The sequence below is a fragment of the Micromesistius poutassou genome (genome assembly GCF_964030765.1).
Source record: "Micromesistius poutassou genome assembly, chromosome: 7".
NCBI classification, from domain to species: Eukaryota; Metazoa; Chordata; class Actinopteri; order Gadiformes; family Gadidae; genus Micromesistius; species Micromesistius poutassou.
This window is the reverse complement of record NC_140277.1, coordinates 16,617,760-16,638,409: the sequence shown is the minus strand read 5'-3', so window position 1 is coordinate 16,638,409 and position 20,650 is coordinate 16,617,760. Positions and strand designations below refer to the sequence as shown.

General features: G+C 43.6%; 3 protein-coding genes across 6 annotated transcripts in view; 2 read left to right on the top strand and 1 right to left on the bottom strand.

Moving 5' to 3' along the window:
* Positions 1-6,435, top strand: part of cep170aa (centrosomal protein 170Aa) — a 52,625-nt gene extending 46,190 nt beyond the window's left edge. For all 4 annotated transcript variants that reach the window (XM_084470540.1, XM_084470542.1, XM_084470539.1 and 1 more), the window contains 5 exons: positions 66-233; positions 1,241-1,329; positions 2,086-2,179; positions 2,284-2,335; positions 3,704-6,435. In XM_084470540.1, coding sequence (XP_084326666.1) covers positions 66-233; positions 1,241-1,329; positions 2,086-2,179; positions 2,284-2,335; positions 3,704-4,047 — 747 coding nt within the window. In that variant the 3' untranslated portion in view covers positions 4,048-6,435. The remainder of the gene's footprint in view (positions 1-65; positions 234-1,240; positions 1,330-2,085; positions 2,180-2,283; positions 2,336-3,703) is intronic.
* A 1,236-nt stretch (positions 6,436-7,671) lies between these two features.
* Positions 7,672-9,596, bottom strand: hint1 (histidine triad nucleotide binding protein 1). The gene is made up of 3 exons (XM_084470567.1): positions 9,449-9,596; positions 8,966-9,070; positions 7,672-7,996 (listed from the first exon to the last, which is right to left on the bottom strand). Exons 1-3 carry the CDS (start codon positions 9,557-9,559, stop codon positions 7,832-7,834), a joined length of 381 nt encoding a protein of 126 aa, XP_084326693.1. The 5' UTR covers positions 9,560-9,596; the 3' UTR covers positions 7,672-7,831.
* A 6,704-nt stretch (positions 9,597-16,300) lies between these two features.
* Positions 16,301-16,882, top strand: LOC311350531 (complement C1q-like protein 3; the record flags this gene model as incomplete). The annotated part of the gene is made up of 1 exon (XM_084470565.1): positions 16,301-16,882. The coding sequence occupies one exon, from the start codon at positions 16,301-16,303 to the stop codon at positions 16,880-16,882; it is 582 nt and encodes a 193-aa protein (XP_084326691.1).
* Between the last annotated feature and the right edge of the window lie 3,768 nt (positions 16,883-20,650).

Here is a 20,650-nt window from a genome sequence, read left to right as displayed (position 1 = left end):
TCATATCTGAAATAAGGTTTTTTTCAGTCTCTTGTTCCGCCCTTTGTCTCCTCATCTGTCCTCAGCTGGTGGATCGGGTGTTTGACGAGAGCCTCAACTTCAGGAAGATCCCTCCTGTGATAACGGCCAATAAGGCGCCAGAGATCAACGGCAAGCCGGTGGAGCTCCGCCCCCGCGCTCCCGACACTCTGGAGCCCAGAGCCCTGAGGAGACGCACCTGGAACAGAGAGGAGGTGAGAGAGGGGAGGGAGGAGGGAGGGAGGAGGGAGAGGAGGAGGGAGGAGGGAGGGAGGAGGGAGGGAGAGAGGAGGAGGGAGGGAGAGAGGAGGGAGAGAGGGAGGAGGGAGGGAGAGGAGGAGGGAGAGGAGGAAGGAGGAGGGAGGGAGAGGGCAGAGGGAGGGAGAGAGGAGGGAGGGAGGAGGGAGGGAGAGGGCAGAGGGAGGGAGAGAGGAGGGAGCGAGGAGGGAAAGAGGAGGGAGGAGGGACGAGAGAGAGCAGGGAGGAGGTGAGAGAGGAGGGAGGGAGAGAGGGAGGAGGTAGGGAGAGAGAGGGAGAGAGGAGGAAGGGAGAGGGAGGGAGGGAGGGAGAGAGGAGGGAGGGAGGGAGAGAGGAGGGAGGGAGAGGGAGAGAGGAGGGAGGGACGAGGGACGAGAGAGAGCAGGGAGGAGGTGAGAGAGGAGGGAGGGAGAGAGGGAGGAGGGAGGGAGAGAGGGAGGAGGGAGGGAGAGAGGGAGGAGGTAGGGAGAGAGAGGGAGGGAGAGAGAGAGAGGGAGGGAGGGAGAGAGGAGGGAGAGAGGAGGGAGGGAGGAGGAGAATGTATTGTGTAGAAGAAGAACAATGGGTGTGGGGGTCACATCTCCTCCACTACCACTGGAGAGTTAAGGAAGTTAACCTATCCAATTAGAGACCAAGGGATGATTAGGTGGCCATGTTGGAACAAGAGCCATGTTAGGAATGGGGCCAGGATCCCTACTGTTGCAACGAGAGCCTCGGAACCTGGGAACCAAAGGGAGTCAGGACCTCAGTCTAACACCTCCTCCGAGAGATGCTGTTCTTGAACGCGGCCTTTCTCCTTCCTAGGGCAATCTCAAAATAAGACATTAAAGAAATGTTTTAAGTGATCATATAGTATATTGTAATGGCTGGTTATTTGAAGGTGATGTTGTGTTATGACTGGTGATGTGTCCAGGTCTGTTGTTCTTAACCTTTAAATGACGTGCTGAGTGTGGTGTGTCTGCAGGCTGTACTGGACAGTCTGCTCATCACGTCTGTGACCCAGCTCTCCGCCAAGATAAGGCAGTCTGTGGACAAGACCGCTGGCAAGATCAGGTACATGTCCTACACACACACAGGTCATCTTCAACCATCTGTACCCGCTCCTATGTTCTACATTATTGTTTGGGCCGCAACCTTATTTTTGACCACTAGGCGAAGGGCCAAGCTGGTTATTTTTTGCCTATTACAGGAAAGGATACATTGATTGTTTGTTCAATGTTTTTTTATATTATGCTATGATAATCTTCTGGCGTTTCAGTTATTGGTGTGAGAATTGGCCTTTCTGTATAAGAAAGACCAGTGTTTCCCCCAGCACTGTGTGGTTAAGGCGGCCGCCTTAATAACACTAGGGCCCCGCCTTGACTACCAATGTATTGAAAAGAAAAAAGAAAAAGAAAAAAAAAAAATAATAAATGTTTACAACAATAGTCGTGCCAATAAAGCTTTTTGAATGGAATTGAAACGGCGGCATCTGGTGGTTGTATATCCAGGAGAGCATGCGCAAATGCTTCTTGTCAGCTGTGCCACAAATAAGAAGATCCATTTGTATTCAAATAGACAGTTTATTTCATTAGTGCGTATTGGCGTCTTTGAGCAAAATACCCCCAAAATTTTTGCCGCAGCGCAATGCGCCTCCTCGCTCTGGGCAGCGACCGCCTTCACTGAGACATGTCCTGGGGGAACACTGAAGACAGAACCTGCATCATACAGGCCTAGCTCTTAGAATACGTTCTTAGAAGGTCATGAAATATTTGTTTGCATATTGTAAAAACTTAAGCCATCGTATACATTTTGTACATTTGCCACCAGGATATTATTCAAGGACAAGGAGAGGAATTGGGAGGAAATTGAGAGCAAACTGAGGTCTGACAGCGATATCCCACACCTGAAAACCGCCAATAAGGTAAGAAGCTGTACATTCCAACGTATGGAAGTCCTTCACGCTACATGAGGGGGACGGTTCAGAGCAGGCACTTCATTGTTCTTCTTCTCCTCCTTTCTGTGCAGGAGTTCTCTTCTATTCTGCTTGAGCTGAAACGTGTGGAGAAACAGCTTCAAGGTACGCTAAATGAACAGCAAGCACACACATATATGTAAGGGATAATCTATAGAACGGGGGCTTATGTCGGGAAATAAGCCCCGACAGGGCGAACCGGACACCGGCGCGGAGAAGCGGAGGTGTCCGGTTCGCCCTGTCGGGGCTTATTTCCCAATAATGACCGGCGACGTTCTGTACATTATCCCGCATTATTACACGGCTACTTGCCAAACCGAAAAAATAACTTCACACGGTGTGTCTCTTAATTTGTTACCAGCATTCTTAGTGTTGATCAGCAGAGAAATAGTCCGCCAAAGACGTTGATGTCGCTTAGCAACCAAATACGCTGGGGTTGATAAGTTACCGGACTACTTGCGGAGTGATACGAGAGACGTGAATCAGAGCCACTTCCCTTGACAGCGGTCATTATATGCTTAGCAACGGTCATTATCGAAAAATAATTCACCACCGGAAGTCGGGAAGGCCCATGCAAGTGAACGGAGCGTTCCACAGCGTTGAGAAGAGCCGTGTAATAAATATATATATATATATATATATATATATATATATACATAGTACTACCGTTCAAAAGTTTGGGGTCACCTAGACAATTTCATGTTTTCCATGAAAACTCTTTTATACAACAGTTTTCAGCTGTGCTGACATAATTGCAGAAGTGTTTTCTAATCATCAATTAGCCTTTTAACGCGATTAGCTGAACAATGAACCACTAGAACACAGGAGTGATGGTGGCTGGAGATGGGCCTCTGTACACCTATGTAGATATTCCATTAAAAATCTGCTGTTTCCAGCTAGAATAGTCATTTACCACATTAACGATGTCTAGACTGTATTTCTGATTAATTTGTTGTTTTCTTCATTGAAAAAAACGTTCTTTCAAAAATAAGGACATTTCTAAGTGACCCCAAACTTTTGAACGGTAGTGTATATATATTTTTAGTATATGCTACACGTGAACCTCCTTAGATGGTGCAATTTGATTGGTTCGCTATCTCGGGATATTGGGCAATATACCATGATTGAGATCTCAAACTCGGGATATTGTGTGACGGTCGTCTCGTCACACTAATAAAAACAAATAAATCGCTAATGAAAACAAATAAATCCCGGCAAAAAGTGTTATCTTGTTTATTTTTGGAGTGTTCACGTGTAGTATATACTAAAACAAATATTCACCTCAGGCTCCGTGAATAGTGGGGAATACGTTATTCCCCACTATTCACTTCGCCTTCGGTGAATAATTGTTCAATATATATATGTTCTTTGGTATGTATGTTCTACATTATATATATATATATATATATATATATATATATATGTTGTATATCATGCAGAACATATGTCATGCCATGTCGCTCTCTCTCTCAGTGATCGACGTGATGGTGGACCCAGACGGCAGTCTGGATGCCCTGGCCAGCCTGGGGCTGACCAGCCCTACGGCCGCCGCCACGCCCCCGACCGCCACGCCCCCGCCCGCCTCCAGCAGCCCCCCCAGTGCCGGGCCCCACCCCCCCATCCCTGGCTCCCTCCCTGAGATCATGCCAAAGCCTGTTGTGCCGTCCACCCCCACCAAGAGCCAGGCCGTGTCCGGGGGGCCCCAGCATGAACCGGCCAGGGGCCTGAGCCTGGTGGGGGCCATGGGAGCCGGGATCGGGGGCCCGTCGTACGGACGCATGCGGCCCAGCGGAGAGGAGGCCATAGCCCAGAAGTGAGCGTGATCATCCGACGGTCAAACCACAGGGATCCCCTTTCACACTCGTACGCAGACAACTGTGGTAAACAAACGTTGAATGGATTATACCAGTTCACTTCCAACCCCTTCATGTGTGCTAACTGGCCAACTGAATGCCTAGTCGTATGGCACAACAACTCTGCATGGCCAAACGGGGCAGAGCGTGCTCCAGGGGTCTCCTATGTGCTCCTCCACATTTCTCTCCCGTTTCCGGAACCAGACGTCCACAACTTGCCTTAAAGCACACCCTCAATGACCTCAGTCGATCCTGATGATCCATCCGCTCAAACACAAACCACACGACAATATCAAATACAATATCTCAATTGCAATATAAGATACTCTTATACATTGTTCAAATATAGTATTCGGTATGTTTTGCGTTATATCAGCAGTCTGCAGTAAAACAATGTGTATATTCTTGCTGCCTCTACAAGTGCCCAATGAGATACAAAGCCAAACATATTCCAAACCAGACATGCCATCCTCTGAAAACGCTCTGGTAATGTGGGGGCCATATGGATGTCATTCATATATGGTTCTTTCTGCCACACATTTCAAGTATGTATATGAATCTCGCTACGAATTATCCTCGCTACTCGCAACTCCTCCGTCCATCTCTTGAAGAACAGACTTTGCTGAAGCGGATTGTATCTTCTCTCCGAACCGCATTCCTCCTGCGCTCATCGTCTCCTCACCGCTTTGTGAAGTAAGTTCTAAAGGAGGACTTGACTTGGTCCCTCCCTAGTAGCATGTACAAAACTGAATGCAAAATTTCCTCTCTGGATGTTAGTGTCGTTTTTTTTATATGTATGGATTTGTAAGAAGGAAAAAACCTTTGGGAAACTAACGATGGGTCTAATTTGTTCATACATGTCACCTACCAAAGCTAACTAGTCGTAGCATAAAAACATTGTTGAATGTTTTTTTTCTATTCCCTCCGTATTTGTGCAGAAGCCCAGGAATTTGTAGTTGAAAATGGCACTTTCTTTCTGTCAATTATTTTTCTTCTGATGTACAAATATTCAGCAAGAAAGACTTAAGACTCGTCTCGATAGATTTGTTATTATGTCCTGAAGAACATATCGAGGTATAAGCAGATGTCTTAGTCTATGTGACACGGATGACAGCATTTTGATAATCATCGCCCTTCAGTCTCAATCTACGGTACATCCCAGAAGTGTCCTGTCATTTCGAATTGGAGTTCTTTTGTACTTTGTAAAATGTTTTACTTTGAAAGGGCCAGTTAGGAATGTGATCTTTCGACAGAATTCCTTCTAATATTTAGATACTGTATAACAAACCAATAACCATAACATTAGCTTTTAATGCATTGACTGACAATGAATCTGAATTCAGCAATATCTTCAAATGTTTTTTTAACGGTATAACCATCTATTTGAGCGCTGTGATACTCTAGTGCTGAGCCACAGAAAACAGCTGGAATGTTTGGTTTAACAGTGCAAACATTTTTTTTTAAAACACACACAGGGCAGCTTTCACAAGTCTCTCGTTTCAGAGTTTGAAAATGCCTTTGATGGAACATCACATAATTATTGAACATGGAGTTCTTCTGGTGGTGCATTTTTCTTTGAATGCCAATTTTTAACAGTGTAAAGTTGCATAGTTCATCTTACACAGAGAGAAAAGGCTCCTGTGTGAGTCCTACTGCAGAATTATGCACAAAGGCAGGGTTGAAACATGGCTGCTTTACTTCTTATTTTTGGGGAACTACACATTTTCTAAGCCTCTATTTATCTTATAGTCTGTGTTCTAGATTAAGCTGACTTAACAGTGTATTAGTACTTAGATAACTTGCCAATAGTGGATTTAGGTACCAAAGTACATAGTGTTCATTTTCTCCTCGCTATACTGTACTGTAACTGTACAATGTTTTAAAACCAAGTGCTAGAGTTAACAATTCAATTGGCATTGGTAACAAATGAGGAAAGAATGTTCTTGTCCAATAGGTCATTTCTGTTGTTTTGCACTTTTCTGTACATTATTTTGTGGTGCTTCATTTTGAGCAGTACAAAGTGGTGGAAGGCACTTGTCAAGTCACAGGTATTCTGATTGTCCTATGGTCCTGTCTCCATGAAGCCACTGTCTTTTCAAACAAATCTGTTCTTGCTATTTTTGTGCCCTATTTTATCAAAAGATCATGGGGGGATTGTGAATACTTGGTACATGTTTATTTGTCATGTTTAAGTTTACATGTTGTCTTATCATTTCTTATATTTTTTGTTTAAAAAGAACCCCAACAATTTATTTATTTTTTCTTCATTTTGTTCATGTCGACTGTGTGTTTGGTATTTTGTTTGTTATATACATTTGTTACTTATTGTTAATAAAGCAAGACCTATTTGGACTGAGTGTTTATTTCATTTTGTTGGATTATAGACTACATGCACAGCAATGGTTCATAGAATAAGTGGCAGTGAAGCGTTAGTCCTGCTGAGAGACTTAACCTATTAGGTCTCACCTAGACCCCGCCTAGGCTCCACCCGTCACTGACTAGTGTGCACCCCATCAAAGTACCCCTTTGCTACCGGCCATTCATTCACTTTAAATGGTGGTGCCCTCTGGGACCTAGCCAAATAAACAAAATAAACCGACAGCACAAAGCCTTCCACTCAATGGACCCAGCAGGTTGAACGGTGGTGACGTTATGGGATACCAGCATCCACTTTGGGACAAAACCAAAATGGGAAAAAGATTTCCAAAAGGTGGTTATGGGGATAACATGCATGTATATACAGCAACTGAAAAGAATGAAAATGAATGAAAATATGCCAAAAACTATAACCCCACAGCAATACAGTATATGATATATCTGATTTTGTGAAGGCAAAACGTTTCTCTTGGCCTCGACTTAGTGCTGCAAGAGCTCATGTAGCCAGGGCCGGTGCAGGCTAGCTCAGGTGTAGCCCCTTCCCCTTGCAACGGGCATGACTATTTTTCAGTATATAACGGCAACCTAACAACAGAGTAAAATCACAGGTGCTACAATGTTTTAATTAAAGTAAACTTACATTATTTTTGATCAATTATTACATAATAAATGTGAAATATATAATGTATTATATAAATATTATATTATATAAAATGAATAATTGTGAAGTACAATTATACAAGCATAAAGTTATGTAAGGGATAATGTATAGAACGCCGGTCATTATCGGGAAATAAGGCTTATTTAAGATAATGACCGGCGACGTTCTATGCATTATCCCGCTTATTACACGGTTACTTTTCAAAACGAAAAAAATAACTTCAACCGCTGTGTCTTTCTACAATTACCATTCATCAGCAGAGAAATAGTCCAAGACGTCGCTTAGCAACCGAATCCGCTTGGGTTGTTAAGTTACCGGACTACTTGCGGAGTGATACGAAAGATGTGAATCAGAGGCAAAAAATCTGCTTTCCTTGACAGCGGCCATTATATGCTTAGCAACGGTCACTATCGAAAAATAATTCACCACCGGAAGTCGGGAAGGCCCATGCAAGTGAACGGAGCGTTCCACAGTGTTGTGTATCAAACAGACATCATTTCTCTAAAATACAGAACATAGAAAAGAAATGTATAATGACAAAAAGAGACTGCAACAGTTTAGTGCATTTTATTACATATGCAGTGCTTTTTCATCATTCAAGTCTCTTAGACCCATTTCAGACTCAACCGAACAACACTGGACGCGACCCAGCAGACAGACTCTTTGAGAGGGGTGCCACGGTGACGGCTCTGGGGGTGGGAGACTGGACCGTTAGCCAGGGGGCCAGGACATCTGACGCCCCCCCATGACATGGAGGTGAATGTGGTAGACCGACTGTGCGCCGTCGGGCCCGTCGTTCAACACCACCCTGAAGCCTTTAGCCAGCCCCATCTGGGCCGCACACTTCTTCGCCACAAGCATCAAGTGGCCCAGCAACTGTGGAGACACACCGGGTATCAAGCGTCAATGGTGGCGTCTCGCCAAACTGAACTAATAAACATTTCCGAGGAGCATAATGCTCTCCTACAGTCAAAATGAAAGAATGACATTTAATTGAAAGGGTTCCATCTATTGGCTGTAGATGGAACTGAAACATGCACTACATCAGTACTGCAGTCCTTCAACGGAGACGCCAACTCTCACCCATCGAGAGTGAGACTCAAATGACCCTCACCACACGCTCCAAGGCCACTCCTCATATTTCTACTTACGACTTGGAGGCCTTGACATTAAGCTTTTTATACTTGCCCAATACAAAACATACTTTCCCAAAATGGAAACTGTATGCCTATTAAGAAAATGTTTCACTATAATGCAACGTATCAGCAACAACAAAAAAAAATCAGTCTGTGGGGTGTAATTTGTTGACGGTCCCTAAAACAGATCGATCGAATGTAGATTTAAGTGCTTTTATATCGAGAGCAACAACTAATGTCGTTGTGATCTTTGTCGGTACGTGTCCTCAACATACTACACCCGTAATGTAGTGAAATTGTGTTGATGGATCCGATTGCGGGGTAAGTCCAAGCAGCAATAGGTATAACATATATTATATAACTTTTACCCGCTGTCATGACGGACCCACGGAACCTTCTCCGTCCAATTTATTAAGAAGTCCCTTTGGCTTTTTGTTTCAGATCCTGGCGGCTCGTCTCATTTTCAGGTGTCTTTATATTTATTCCCGTTACATTTACCTGGCACTTGGCCAGGTTCAAAGGCTGAAGGAACATAACGAAACTGATATATACCAACTCTACTAACTCTCCCTCAAATCTCACTCCAAGGTTTTCTGAAAAGCCCTGTTCATACAGGATTATAATAATCTATTACCATGGTTATTTCAGCAAAGCATGACCTTATCAAGCAAATAAATACAAGACCACCGTTTGAATGAGTGGTACTTACTGCAGCGTCGCCATCCTCGGCCTGGGACAGCTGAGTGATGGGCTTCTTGGGGACCACCAGAAAGTGAGTCGGGGCCTGAGCAGCGATGTCTGGGAAGGCTATGCACTGAAAAACAAGCAGCACAGACATCGGACAAGGCCCGATTATGTTAATTAAATGACAGGTCCACCTTACTACTGAGCTGGACTATAACGTGCAGTCATTGCGAAGATGTGCTGACGTTGTATAGTGAATTCGTGGTCAAATGAACATTTTGGAAACATTAGTATGATGCAACATTGGAGTATGATGCAATGCAGTGCTGTGCAATATATTATGGGATAGGTCATTTAGTATTCCACAGACACTTAATAACACTCGGGTATAAGGGTAAAGGCTACTATGTGTGGAGAGCTGGCCTAACGCTACGCTCCCAACACGTTGCAGACGTCGGGTAGATGGTGATCAGTTCACCGATGCATTTTTGCAACATTAAAAACTTGCCTGTTCATCTTCATATATTAGAGTTGCAGGAATCTCCTTGCGGATTATCTTTCCAAAAATCGTATCTCCACCCGGCAGGGCAGCCTGCGACTTGGCTATTTCGTCAGCCATGGTGGTGGAGAGAGCGGAGCGCCGCTGCCGAGTTATAGTCAGGGTTGCCAGATTGTTCCTTAATTCCGGCCCAATCTGGCAGCACTGGCTGCAGTCCGCTGCAACAGGCGTTGCCAGATTGGGCGGGAAATCAGGCCCAAACTGGCAACACTACTCTTCTTTGGGGCTGTAACGTGCAGACCGGCTGCCATTGGTCGATTCATGCCCGAGCATTTGGAAGCGTGTTCAGTGATTGGCTGTTCTCTAGTTTCGCTTTCCAACACGGAAGTGAGCTAAATAAGTCAACATGCCCGCCCGGCTGCGTTCCAATAACCAAGGGCCTCTATGAATAGTCAAATCTCCTAACCTTTATTCCTTCTTTCCTTAACCTTTGTGGAAAACGTCATCGGGTCAAGGAGAGATGAAAAGGTGCTTCCTTTCGAACATAGTAAAAGACCGCACTGTTTAAAATGAATTCGACTCCACTTTCCTCACCGACGTCATTGCGCGGCGGCGGGTCTTGCTGACCTCTAGCGGCTCTAGCGGAACTACAATTTTCCGAAGATTGAATAAAACAAGCGCTCTTTGATCCATGCGTTCTTGTCGTATTGATTTAAATCAGGTTAACACCAACAGTGAGAATCACTTAGATCGGACTTGGCCAACGGGAATATTTGAGGTCACTTGAATCCCAATTCATATGTGGGAAAAAAAATGACTTTTGTTGATGTTTAAACTTATGTTGATGTTGAAATTAACTGCCCCAGTAGTCTTTCTTAAATGTGAAGTTGGCATTTTATTTTCTTATGGTGTATAGTATGTGCTTACTAACCAGCAATAAATGAATTAATTTCGATGAATGGCTCAAAGGATGCATCAAGGCTCCTTTCCTAAGCATTTTTAGAAGTCAAACCACCTTTCCTCAAAGTACTTCCAGGTCATCTCCTTAGGAAAGGAAATGTCCTATGCAAAAAAGACTATTCGTAGAGGCCCCAATACTATCATACTATTTAGTATGGCAGAAAAAGATTGAGTATGACATAGTATGGAGAATGCAGTTCACCAAAACTACCAGGATGTTGAACTCCATCCTGTCTCATTCCGCAGTATACAAGCCAGCATGTTTTTTGGCTAACCCAAGCTCTGCGTTGTAGGAGATACGTGGGGGGCACTTCAGCTGTGCTAATCAGTGAAGTCACCTGTAGTGTGTCCCAATTGTATGTATACTACAGAACCTACTACAAGTAAACATAAAAAGTACTTTAGTACGTACTGCAGGAAAAAAATGAATGGGCTGCGTTGCAAATCACATACTTTTTCTTTGTTTGCAGCTACCCACGCAAAGTATGTACTGTCGCACACATTGTGGATACAAGTGGGGCATACTACAGGCGATTCCCCCGATCAGCACACCTGCAGTAGTGCCACCTGTAGACTTTCACAGGCTCAGTCGATACGATTATGGGGCATATTAGCAGACAGCATGCTGGCCTGCAGAATGCAAAGTGAGACCGGCTGTTGTACAACATCCTAGCATTTCAATTTACTTAAGGCACGCTTTTTTAGCCACACAGTTATGCTATGGAAGTAATACGAGGATGAAGTCAACATATATACAGAGAAAGAGTAGCCTGGCTAACGCCAGACCGAATCTCAAGATTTAGTCTGGGAACCACACATTAATTTCCCCGTATTTCAGGCGTGGTTTACGAATGCCCAAAGCCGTTTACTGGGCGCTATGATTGTCTATCAAATGCGTCTGTACGTAGCTCATAGCCAATAAAAATAAAATTAAAAATAAACTTGCGTTCTAAACTACTTAGAACACTATCTAAGGCTGCATCAAAAGGTTACTTCTCGTCTGCTGCCATGTTGGATCCATAGATTTAAACAAACGACAAGCTTCGGTGTGAGACGTCATCGTCTTGATGCCCCACCCCCCCCCAGTGGTGGAGTCACGTGGTGGCCAGGGGTGGCCGTGGCCACCATTGGTCAAACTTCGGCCACCATGCTGGCCACCCCTACGACCGGGCCAAAAAAACAAAAAAAACTGAACGCTACTTTCACATAGCATAGAGCTTCCAATGCGTGTGCTGGATCCCACATGGATGGATGGATGCAACTCTAGAGGCTCTATAACACGTGTGGAGGATGTGAGGTGAGGTCAGAGTGTGAGGTAAGGTTATGTGTAAGCTCATTCTTTTGAAAACAACAATTTTGCTTCATTTAGCAACGTAATTGAGCTCACTAGCGCTAGCATGCTAAGCAAAAACTATTGGTTTCCAAATCGCCTTGTTGTGTGTCTAGATAAGGCTCTGAGAATAATACCCATGTAGTGATTCATTATAACACACACACACACACACACACACACACACACACACACACACACACACACACACACACACACTGTTCCAGACCATACATCTACAGAACATTCAAATCTGTAATTATTTCTCCCATGGGCATCTGTGCAGACCAACATTTATTCAGATGTATATTTCATTCGTCCTTTTAATCCATTTCATGTCATTCAGTTTCATGTTTAAGCATTTTGTCTCCTTCAGGACTTGGTTGAATTTTCCCAGAGAAAAACCTGTATTAGTATCCAACATCCACCCAAGCTTCTCTTTTATGCAATTATTTAGGGTTATTTATTTATTCACAGATAGACCTAAGGGGTATTCCATCAACCAAGCTAAGTGTAAAGCTGGGCTTATTTCGCATAGCCGGGCTTCTTTCAGCTAGCTAGTTGCGTTCCATGAACGTGACTTAAGGGAATCTCCGCTAAGTAACCATGGCAATTTATCCGACCAAACTAACCTGGTCGGTAGCAGGTTAACTGTCAGGCTAACTTGAGCGGTGTTTCAGAGAAATCCATCTGTCAGCAACAATTGTACCATCAGAAGGTTCCGCCAAGCCTAGTCCTCACGATATTGTCATAAATGTACATATATGAAGTACAAACAGCGTATATTTTCACTAAGGGTCTAAGATTAAATGATGCAAATAAAATAATTAAATTAATTGCTATCTATTGTTACTGTGGCTATTTTTCCAACACATTTTTATACAAATATATGTATTATAACGTAATCAGGAATATTCATTCAGCGTCCAGAGTATTTCATAGTTTTCTTGGTGTTGGCTTCATTTTGTAATTCCCTTTATTTTTTTTATTTTACTTTAATTCCCTAATTAAGAATATTCAAAGAAATGGAAAATAAATGGCATGAAGAGTTGTTTGATTTCTCTAGTAATCCTTCCTATATTACTAATTGTGAAGGGATTGAACCCCAGATGACCGGGTGCAAGTCCGACACGTTAACTCAAGACTATCTCCCTGTTTAAAAATCCATGGTCCAAAATATGTTATGCTTAATACTACTTATGCATTCAACAGATCGCAGATTTTTGTGCCAGGCAGCCTCCCTGTTTTTATTAATTACGGTGTTCCCTTTTTGAGTTATTATATGCTTGTACTCCTCATAGACCTCCACAAGCAGCTTCTGTTCACCGCTGGAAAAGATCCCGCTCTGTCCTTTTCGGACATTTGATCCATGATTCGACATTCACGGTTCTGGGCTGGTTACATATCTCGTGAACACGCGTAATCCAGGATAATGTTAGCCTGGCTTGAACTAACCTGAGCAAGGCGCGGCTGAACTGTGTTGATGGAACGGCTTAAGCCTCAAGTGGAAGTTGGTGCTAGTTCTAACCGGACTTAATCAATTAAGCGCCGCTTTCATTAGCGACTTTGATGGAATACCCCTCTAGTCATATAAACCAAGCACAACATATCGACATCTGACCTTTGACCTGTGCACATTAGAGTCCTCAGTGGAGGGAAATTGGTTGTTTTTGTTTCCATTTATAACTTATAAGACATTGTGTGAGCTACTGGTTCTGGCAAATGGCTGGTTTTGTATTGTCTGTGGTGATTACTCACATTTGATGCAAATTGAATGATGTACAATTTATTTTGTTAAGAGATGCTTAATAAATTCATCAATTAATTAATTTATGACTCTTTGGCTTACAGTGATTTTGTCCTAGGAGAAATGAGACACTAAAAGAATGGACTTATTTTCTCTAGATGTACCCTCTAGATGGGTATGTTTAAGTTAACTGCATCAATCTATTAAAATGGGATTGGGGACTGGGACTACTAGAATAGTTAGAATAAACTAGTACAGTTTTTTCCGATGCCTGTTAACCATTCATCATTGGTATGAAAAGGCCTAATACTATCAGGTAAAGCCGACTTTAGATGCTAAATGAAAACAATCATGTTTCTGATTTATGTGGCCACCACTATGTGAATTATGGTCCTAGCCTGGCCACCCCTATAAAATTATTCTGGCTCCGCCCCCCTGTTCTGTGATTGGTTCCCTCGCTGAGGGGGAATTGGCTCCATGGAATCTCATGGGGACATATACCGTCCTATGAGCTGCCAAAGTCAGTCATTGTTCATTTCTGTGTTGTTATAATGACCGTACAATGTTTTGTCCATACAATGTTTGATCTGATATTGGATACGAAAAAAGCCATTGGAGACACAAAGCTTGGCAGTCCAAGGAAGTGGAAACATGAACATTGATACTCCATTGTTGTTGCTGGGAGGACATTTTCAGACCAACCCTTGTTTATCATCCTCAACAGCAACCTTGAGACGAATTATGACGTAAAACAAGCACCTTCTAAACCATTTTGCTGGGAGAAAGGATGCCAACTGACCTCCGGTTTACGACGGTGACGGGAGAGGAGGCGGGACTGAGGGGGAGGAAGGGGCTGGTCGTCCGGGTCGGTGGAGACCGGGAGATGGAGCACAAGTTCTGGCTTGCCGGCATCGATGATGCAGCCGTGCATCTATGATGCACGGGTTGTGGATGTCGGTCCATTGAGACTCTCGCTCCGCCAAACCAGTGTTTGGTTTGGGGAACGGAAAACAAGGTGCAACGCTTGTTTGTGCTGTGGGTTTCAATCCGGGTTGGCTGCCATGCTGGTTTTGCATGGCTCTGCTCCCTCCGCCTCCCAGAGGCTCCAGTGTGTGTTTGGTTCAATCCCCTGCTCTCTCTTCTCTGCCTCGGCACGCAGAGGAGAGCCAAAACAATTCATACAAATTAAGATTCTTTTTTAGGAGGTTTCGTGATTGGTCCAAACCACGCTGCAATTAACCGTTTGCAACCCGGGACCATCGGGTTAACAACTAGTGCCGCTTTTCCACCGCCAGTACCAGCTCGACTCGACTCGACTCGCCACGCCTTTTTTGCGTTTCCATTGGCAAAAAAAGTACCTGGTACCTAGTACCGGGTACTTTTTTTAGTACTACCTCCGTCGAGGTTCCAAGCGAGAGGAGTAGGTACTTTTGTGTGACGTAAACAGGCTGCTGGTAACTGATTGGCCAGCGGCTGTAAATGGGAATAATCACTCAAAGTTAAGTTGTGTCCGGCGTGGTTGGAGTCCACGAACCCGCTCCCGAGGGGGACACTGATCAGCGTTTCGCCGTGTGTGTCGCTCCTTTCCCGGGGCTAGAGTTAGGCTGCGCGTCGTTATGTGTGTCGGGCGTGGATGTGTGTGTCCGGCGTGGCTGGAGTCCACGGACCCGCTCCGGAGGATCAGCGTTTCGCTGTTTCGTTTCAGTGTCGTTCCTTTCCTAGGGCTCGAGTTTCGCCTCTATCAATGTTACCGTATGACAACAATAGACGCGCAGTCATTGCGCTTTTTATTTTATTTTATTTCCCATCATAACCTTTCCCGGGAATCAGGAAATAGTCTTGATCAGATTCAGATTTCCCGGGAATCGCGTCTCCCGTGATTAAAACCTAATGACGACCCGCCCATGGTGGAGAGGTTCTTTTCTACGACCCGCCCACATTGAAGAGGTACTATTTAGATGGAAACGCAACCAAACCGAGTTGAGTCGAGGGGAGTCGAGTCGAGTCGAGTTGGTACTGGCGGTGGAAAAGCGGCATAGGTGTACGTGTCCGCACTTTGTCTAACCTCCATCTCCCGCTCTCTCTCTTTCTCTCCAATTGTCTCTCCCATCAGACATCCCATCAGCGTAGTGGCGTGTAAAAACACAATCAAAACTTGTGGATTTATTGCTTTGTGGGAACTACCTCGTCATGGCAGCTTGTATGCGCTAACTTGTGTTGAGAAAATGAGAGCTGCTAAACACTTGTTTGGTATAGAATGGATGTCAATGGCTTGCCAACTGCCAACGTCGGCAACGTGCCAACACCGCGGTAGGGGTGGATTTAATACCACCCTGCGGTACAGGTGCATACCACAGGGTATGCATATGTTGTTTCCTTAATCTATAGCTGTGTTTCATATTTATTGTATTGTCTAAATGTTAACCTTTGTGCTTGGGTCAGCCACCTCACCGTTGCAGATGTGTCATCTAAATGTTAACCTTTGTGCTTGGGTCAGCCACCTCACCGTTGCAGATGTGTCATCTAAATGTTAACCTTTGTGCTTGGGTCAGCCACCTCACCGTTGCAGGTGTGTCATCTAAATGTTAACCTTTGTGCTTGGGTAAACCAGTCACAAGGGTAAGGGTTTGACATCAGCAATGTGGGGAGGATCTGAACTGTTTAAATAGGTCTGTCTAACTGTATTCTGGACTCACTTAGCTAGAGAGGAGTCTAATGTATGCATGCATTAAAATTAACTATTTGACGCAATATCTCTAGAGAAACTAAACCAAGGCCAGACCAAGGAGCACCTCAAGCCCAAACAGAAGTCCAGAAGAGCACCATGGAGCGCTCGTTCCTCCTCTTGGTGGCCTTCATCTTCTCCAGCGGCCAGTGCCAAGATACAGACCCTTCCAGGGGCCACGGCGCCGGCCTGGCCATCCAGATCCTGGAGCTGCACAGGCTGACCCAGGAGCTGGCCCAGCAGCTCAAGGCTCTGCAGGAGAGCACATCGCCCGCGGTGCCCCGGGTGGCCTTCACCGTCGTGTTGGGCCATAGCCTCAGTCCCGTCCCCATTGACACGCCGGTCAAGTACCCGGGGATCATCTCCAACATGGGCAACGGCTACAACCCGGCCACGGGCATCTTCACCGCCCGGGTGCCCGGCATGTACTACTTTAGCTACACCATGTACAGCAATGACGGTCAGACCAACGCGGTGGTGTCACTGATGAAGAACAGCCAGAGGATGGTGTCCACCTGGGACATTGATCAGGATGACACCAACGACAGTGCCACCAATGCCGCCGTGCTGCAGCTGGAGGCCGGAGACAGCGTCCACATCCAGCTCTACGCCAACCGCGAGCTATATGACGACATTGCGCAATACAACACCTTCAGCGGCTTCCTGCTCTTCCCTCTGTAAAAGGCCCGTCGGCCATTTTGTGAGTTGTGAGGTTGATTTGCCAGTGTGATGGTGGCTGAAAGGAGGGGTTGGCTGGATTGGCGGTTTTTGTTGACAAAAATATATGTTTTGACTCTGTATAAAAGTAACGAAAAACTTACAAATACAAATAAAATAATATCTATAATGTTTGACATTAATTCTGTGTAGTGTGTGTTTTTTGAAGATAAATAGAAGGGGAGAGAGGGGTTACAAACGAGATGCGGTGGGTCCTGTTAACTGGATAGGTGGTGCAGTTTGGGCGGGGTTTTGAATTAAATGCCTCTCCTGTTAGGAGTGATAGAGGTTTATAGTTCTTCTTTTCCTTCTCCTTAAAACTTTGTATGTGCTGGTGTTCATTGACTAATAATAATAATAGGTGTGTGAATAAAATGGGTTTGATAAAATAGTCTTTAATTTATATTTACTCGCGTCTGTTTGGAGGACGATTGGTCATTGGAGCTTCAGGTGAGTTTGGTTGGAAGTTAACCAATGAAAATATTGGCCCGTTAGATGACTGATGAGAAGAAAAAAATCCAACATCTACAGCCCCATAGGACTTAGCAAAGGAAAGGAAAATGTAAAATCTCTTGATTATAAAAAATATCTATATGGTAAAAAACACAAAAAACTGAGCTCATTGTGGCTAAATTACCTTAAAGAAATTCTTATTGAGATGAAATTCATACCATTCGCATTCCACCATGAGGACATGATGAGAATGTCAAGTCTGAAGGAACTGAGAAATATTTTTCTCAGTAAGTCAAAAGGGGTCAAATTTAGGCAAAAAACAAGAGCTTAACGATGCTTAATGAATTAAAACGTGAAAACTCATCCTTTTATCCAGTCATTAGAGGAATATAAGGAGATGCTATGATGTTGGGTTGCCAACTCTCACGCAGGGCCGGCGCTAGCCATTTGGGTGCCCTAAGCACAAATGCATTGTGGTGCCCCCCCGAGAATCATCAATCAAACATCAATTCAGTAATTGTCAGTACGTTTCTCTTTATTTCCAAAATAACTTCTCAACAGTTTTGCAAAATGTAATGTGCAAATAAAGAGAAATTAAAATATTGATAAAAGACTACACTAATTTAGCATTAACAATAGCACCAAACATTAACATAAGTCCTGAACTAGTAGTTGATGGTTGTTGGTCAGGGTTGCAGAGTCTGCAGAGATTGGTGATGTGATTGGAGATGTGTGCTTGAACTGCTGGTGGATGGTTGATCATCTAAATCTTCCTCCTGGTCTTGAGGAACTCCTTGCACATATCTAAGCATTGACCCTGCATTCAGAAATACAAGAAAAAATACTCAGGGATTGTACACTGAAATACAGTTTTGCACCTTGATTCAAAAACAATATTACAGATTAATTACAGGTTTATGTAAGCCAATGTGTAAATCACTGATGCATGACAACATTTAAAACGATTTTACCTTTAAGACAATGATTGATGGCTCACAATATTAAAAAAATCTACATAATTTGAAAACTATGAATGTGAAGGGAGGGGATCTACATAACTAAGATTTCTTTATTTTCTTTCAAATTGTAGTTTCACCTGCAGATGTTGCCCTGCAGATGCAAGGTTTCTCAGAATTCATGTTACCAGGAGCCATTCTCCATTCATCAACTCATTACTTTAAAGTATCATCTGTAGCATTACTTTTTCCACTACAGTACACAATTGCATACTCGTTGGTTCACAGTACACATGCATAACGTCATAACGTAGGCTACATAACAAACGCCAAATAAACGTCCTGAAATGCAGTAGACCTATATAAGTAAACTTGGCTAATACTTGGCTGACGACTTCTGATGGCTAAAATAATATAGGAGCTAACGTTAGTTTGTTGACGTTAACGGTAACGTTAACATTACCTGGCATGAGCATAGACATTCATACAAGGATTAATTACAGAATTAGCCATTTTTATTTAAAACATTGTCTTACCTGCCATCGACGTGCGTGCATCATCTCGCTGTCTCTTCTTTTTTCTCTTATCCGCCCCCGACTCTTGATGCCTTTTCGAGGCCATGTCCAAACACAGGTGTCTGCCAAACTTGAGAATGATCTAATCGAACATACCACTGGGATGTGGGGGAGGGGGGCACCAAGGGGAGAGAGAGAGGGCCGCACAGGAGACGCATCTTTTTCTCGAGCAAATGTTACTTTTGTATTGCTATTAACACGTTTTACACATGTTCATTTTAAATATATCGCGTTATTATGATTATTATTATGATGATGATTTTTTACGAGACAGATTTTTGTTGGTGCCCCCCCAGACACTTGGTGCCCTACGCGCAGTGCGTGTTCTGCGTGTGCGGAGCGCCGGTACTGCTCTCACGCATCTGGTGTGACACTCAAATAGCCCATCTTTGAAAAAATTATAATAATCAACTTTTTTCCGTCCATTCACTGTTGATCACTCACTACTAGACCACAGAATATACAGAAAACATGCTTGTTAGATCGATCTATCTATCCATCCATCTATTCGGACCTACTGCATTGACTGCAGTGCAGGCTGATCTACAACGTCCTCCGCGCATCTTTCTCTGTCGCCGCTCCCTTGTGTCTTTTAGTTGCCCGTGTAACGTTTGTGTTGAGTGAAAGACGCGCGTTTGGGAAGAAGAAAATAAAGTCTTGGTTAAGGTCTGAGAGCGCAAATAAATGCTTCAAACTGGTGCTGCTGTCATTTTAAAATAACAACATTACGTTTATTTGGTTTCATTTACTTACTCAATACTTAACCTAAAATTACAGCCAGGGTATCAAAATGAACAAGAACATCAAATGTGTATTTTTATGTGATTCCCAACATTTGAACAAGAGAGAAAGATGGCAAAAAGATACCTCAAATAGTTTTTCAGAGAACTTCTCTTAAATGGCATGATCCTTTCCAAATACTCTTCCAGTCTGTCTCCCTCCCTCCTTCCATGTCTTCTGTCTCTCTGCCTCTCTGTGTGGACTGTGGACCTTTCTGGAATTCAACTAGAAATTGTTAGTTTGGTGTTACTTAGCCTATATTTTAATTATATTACAAGTGCCTTTCGAGCTAAGCATGGAAAAGTCAATATAGGCTCAGTTTACTGAATCTCTTGGCTTCTATAGGCTACATAATCCATAGGCTATGTTACAGTTTCAACTATTTTAATAAGGACATAGTATTTATTCAGATTCAACATTAATTCCATGTTGTTACTCTTCAATATCAGTCATTAGGCTAAATAAAGTCACATTTGGCAATTAGCAGGGTCCAAGTAACCTATTCTCGCAATATAGACCCTGAAGGTTTTCTCATGGTTTGACAGCCCTCCTCAAAACAAAATTACAAGGTGTCTTAATGTAGTCTAGGCTATCAACCAATAACCAAATAAATACTAAACTAATTAAAGGCTATGACACACTGTTACCGTCTGTTAAATTCCTTCTTTCTGGGTCAGACTTGGAATGAATTCTGAGGTCTTGGTTAAATACATATCTATGGCAGCAGGTATCAATAGGCCTATACAGCTGTGTTCCCATGTCAATGCATGATTAAATGCATGAATAAAAAATATATAATCACATTTTGAATGTCAAATAAAATAAATAAATTGGGTTATGGTTATCAAAAATGTTTGCCGCGCACGCGCTCTTCGCACACCCACTGACATTTTGCAGAGTCTCACTCCAGCCAAGTCCCAAAGTTGGCAACCCTGGGTACAAGTTAGCAGCTGGTTTGATATTCACCG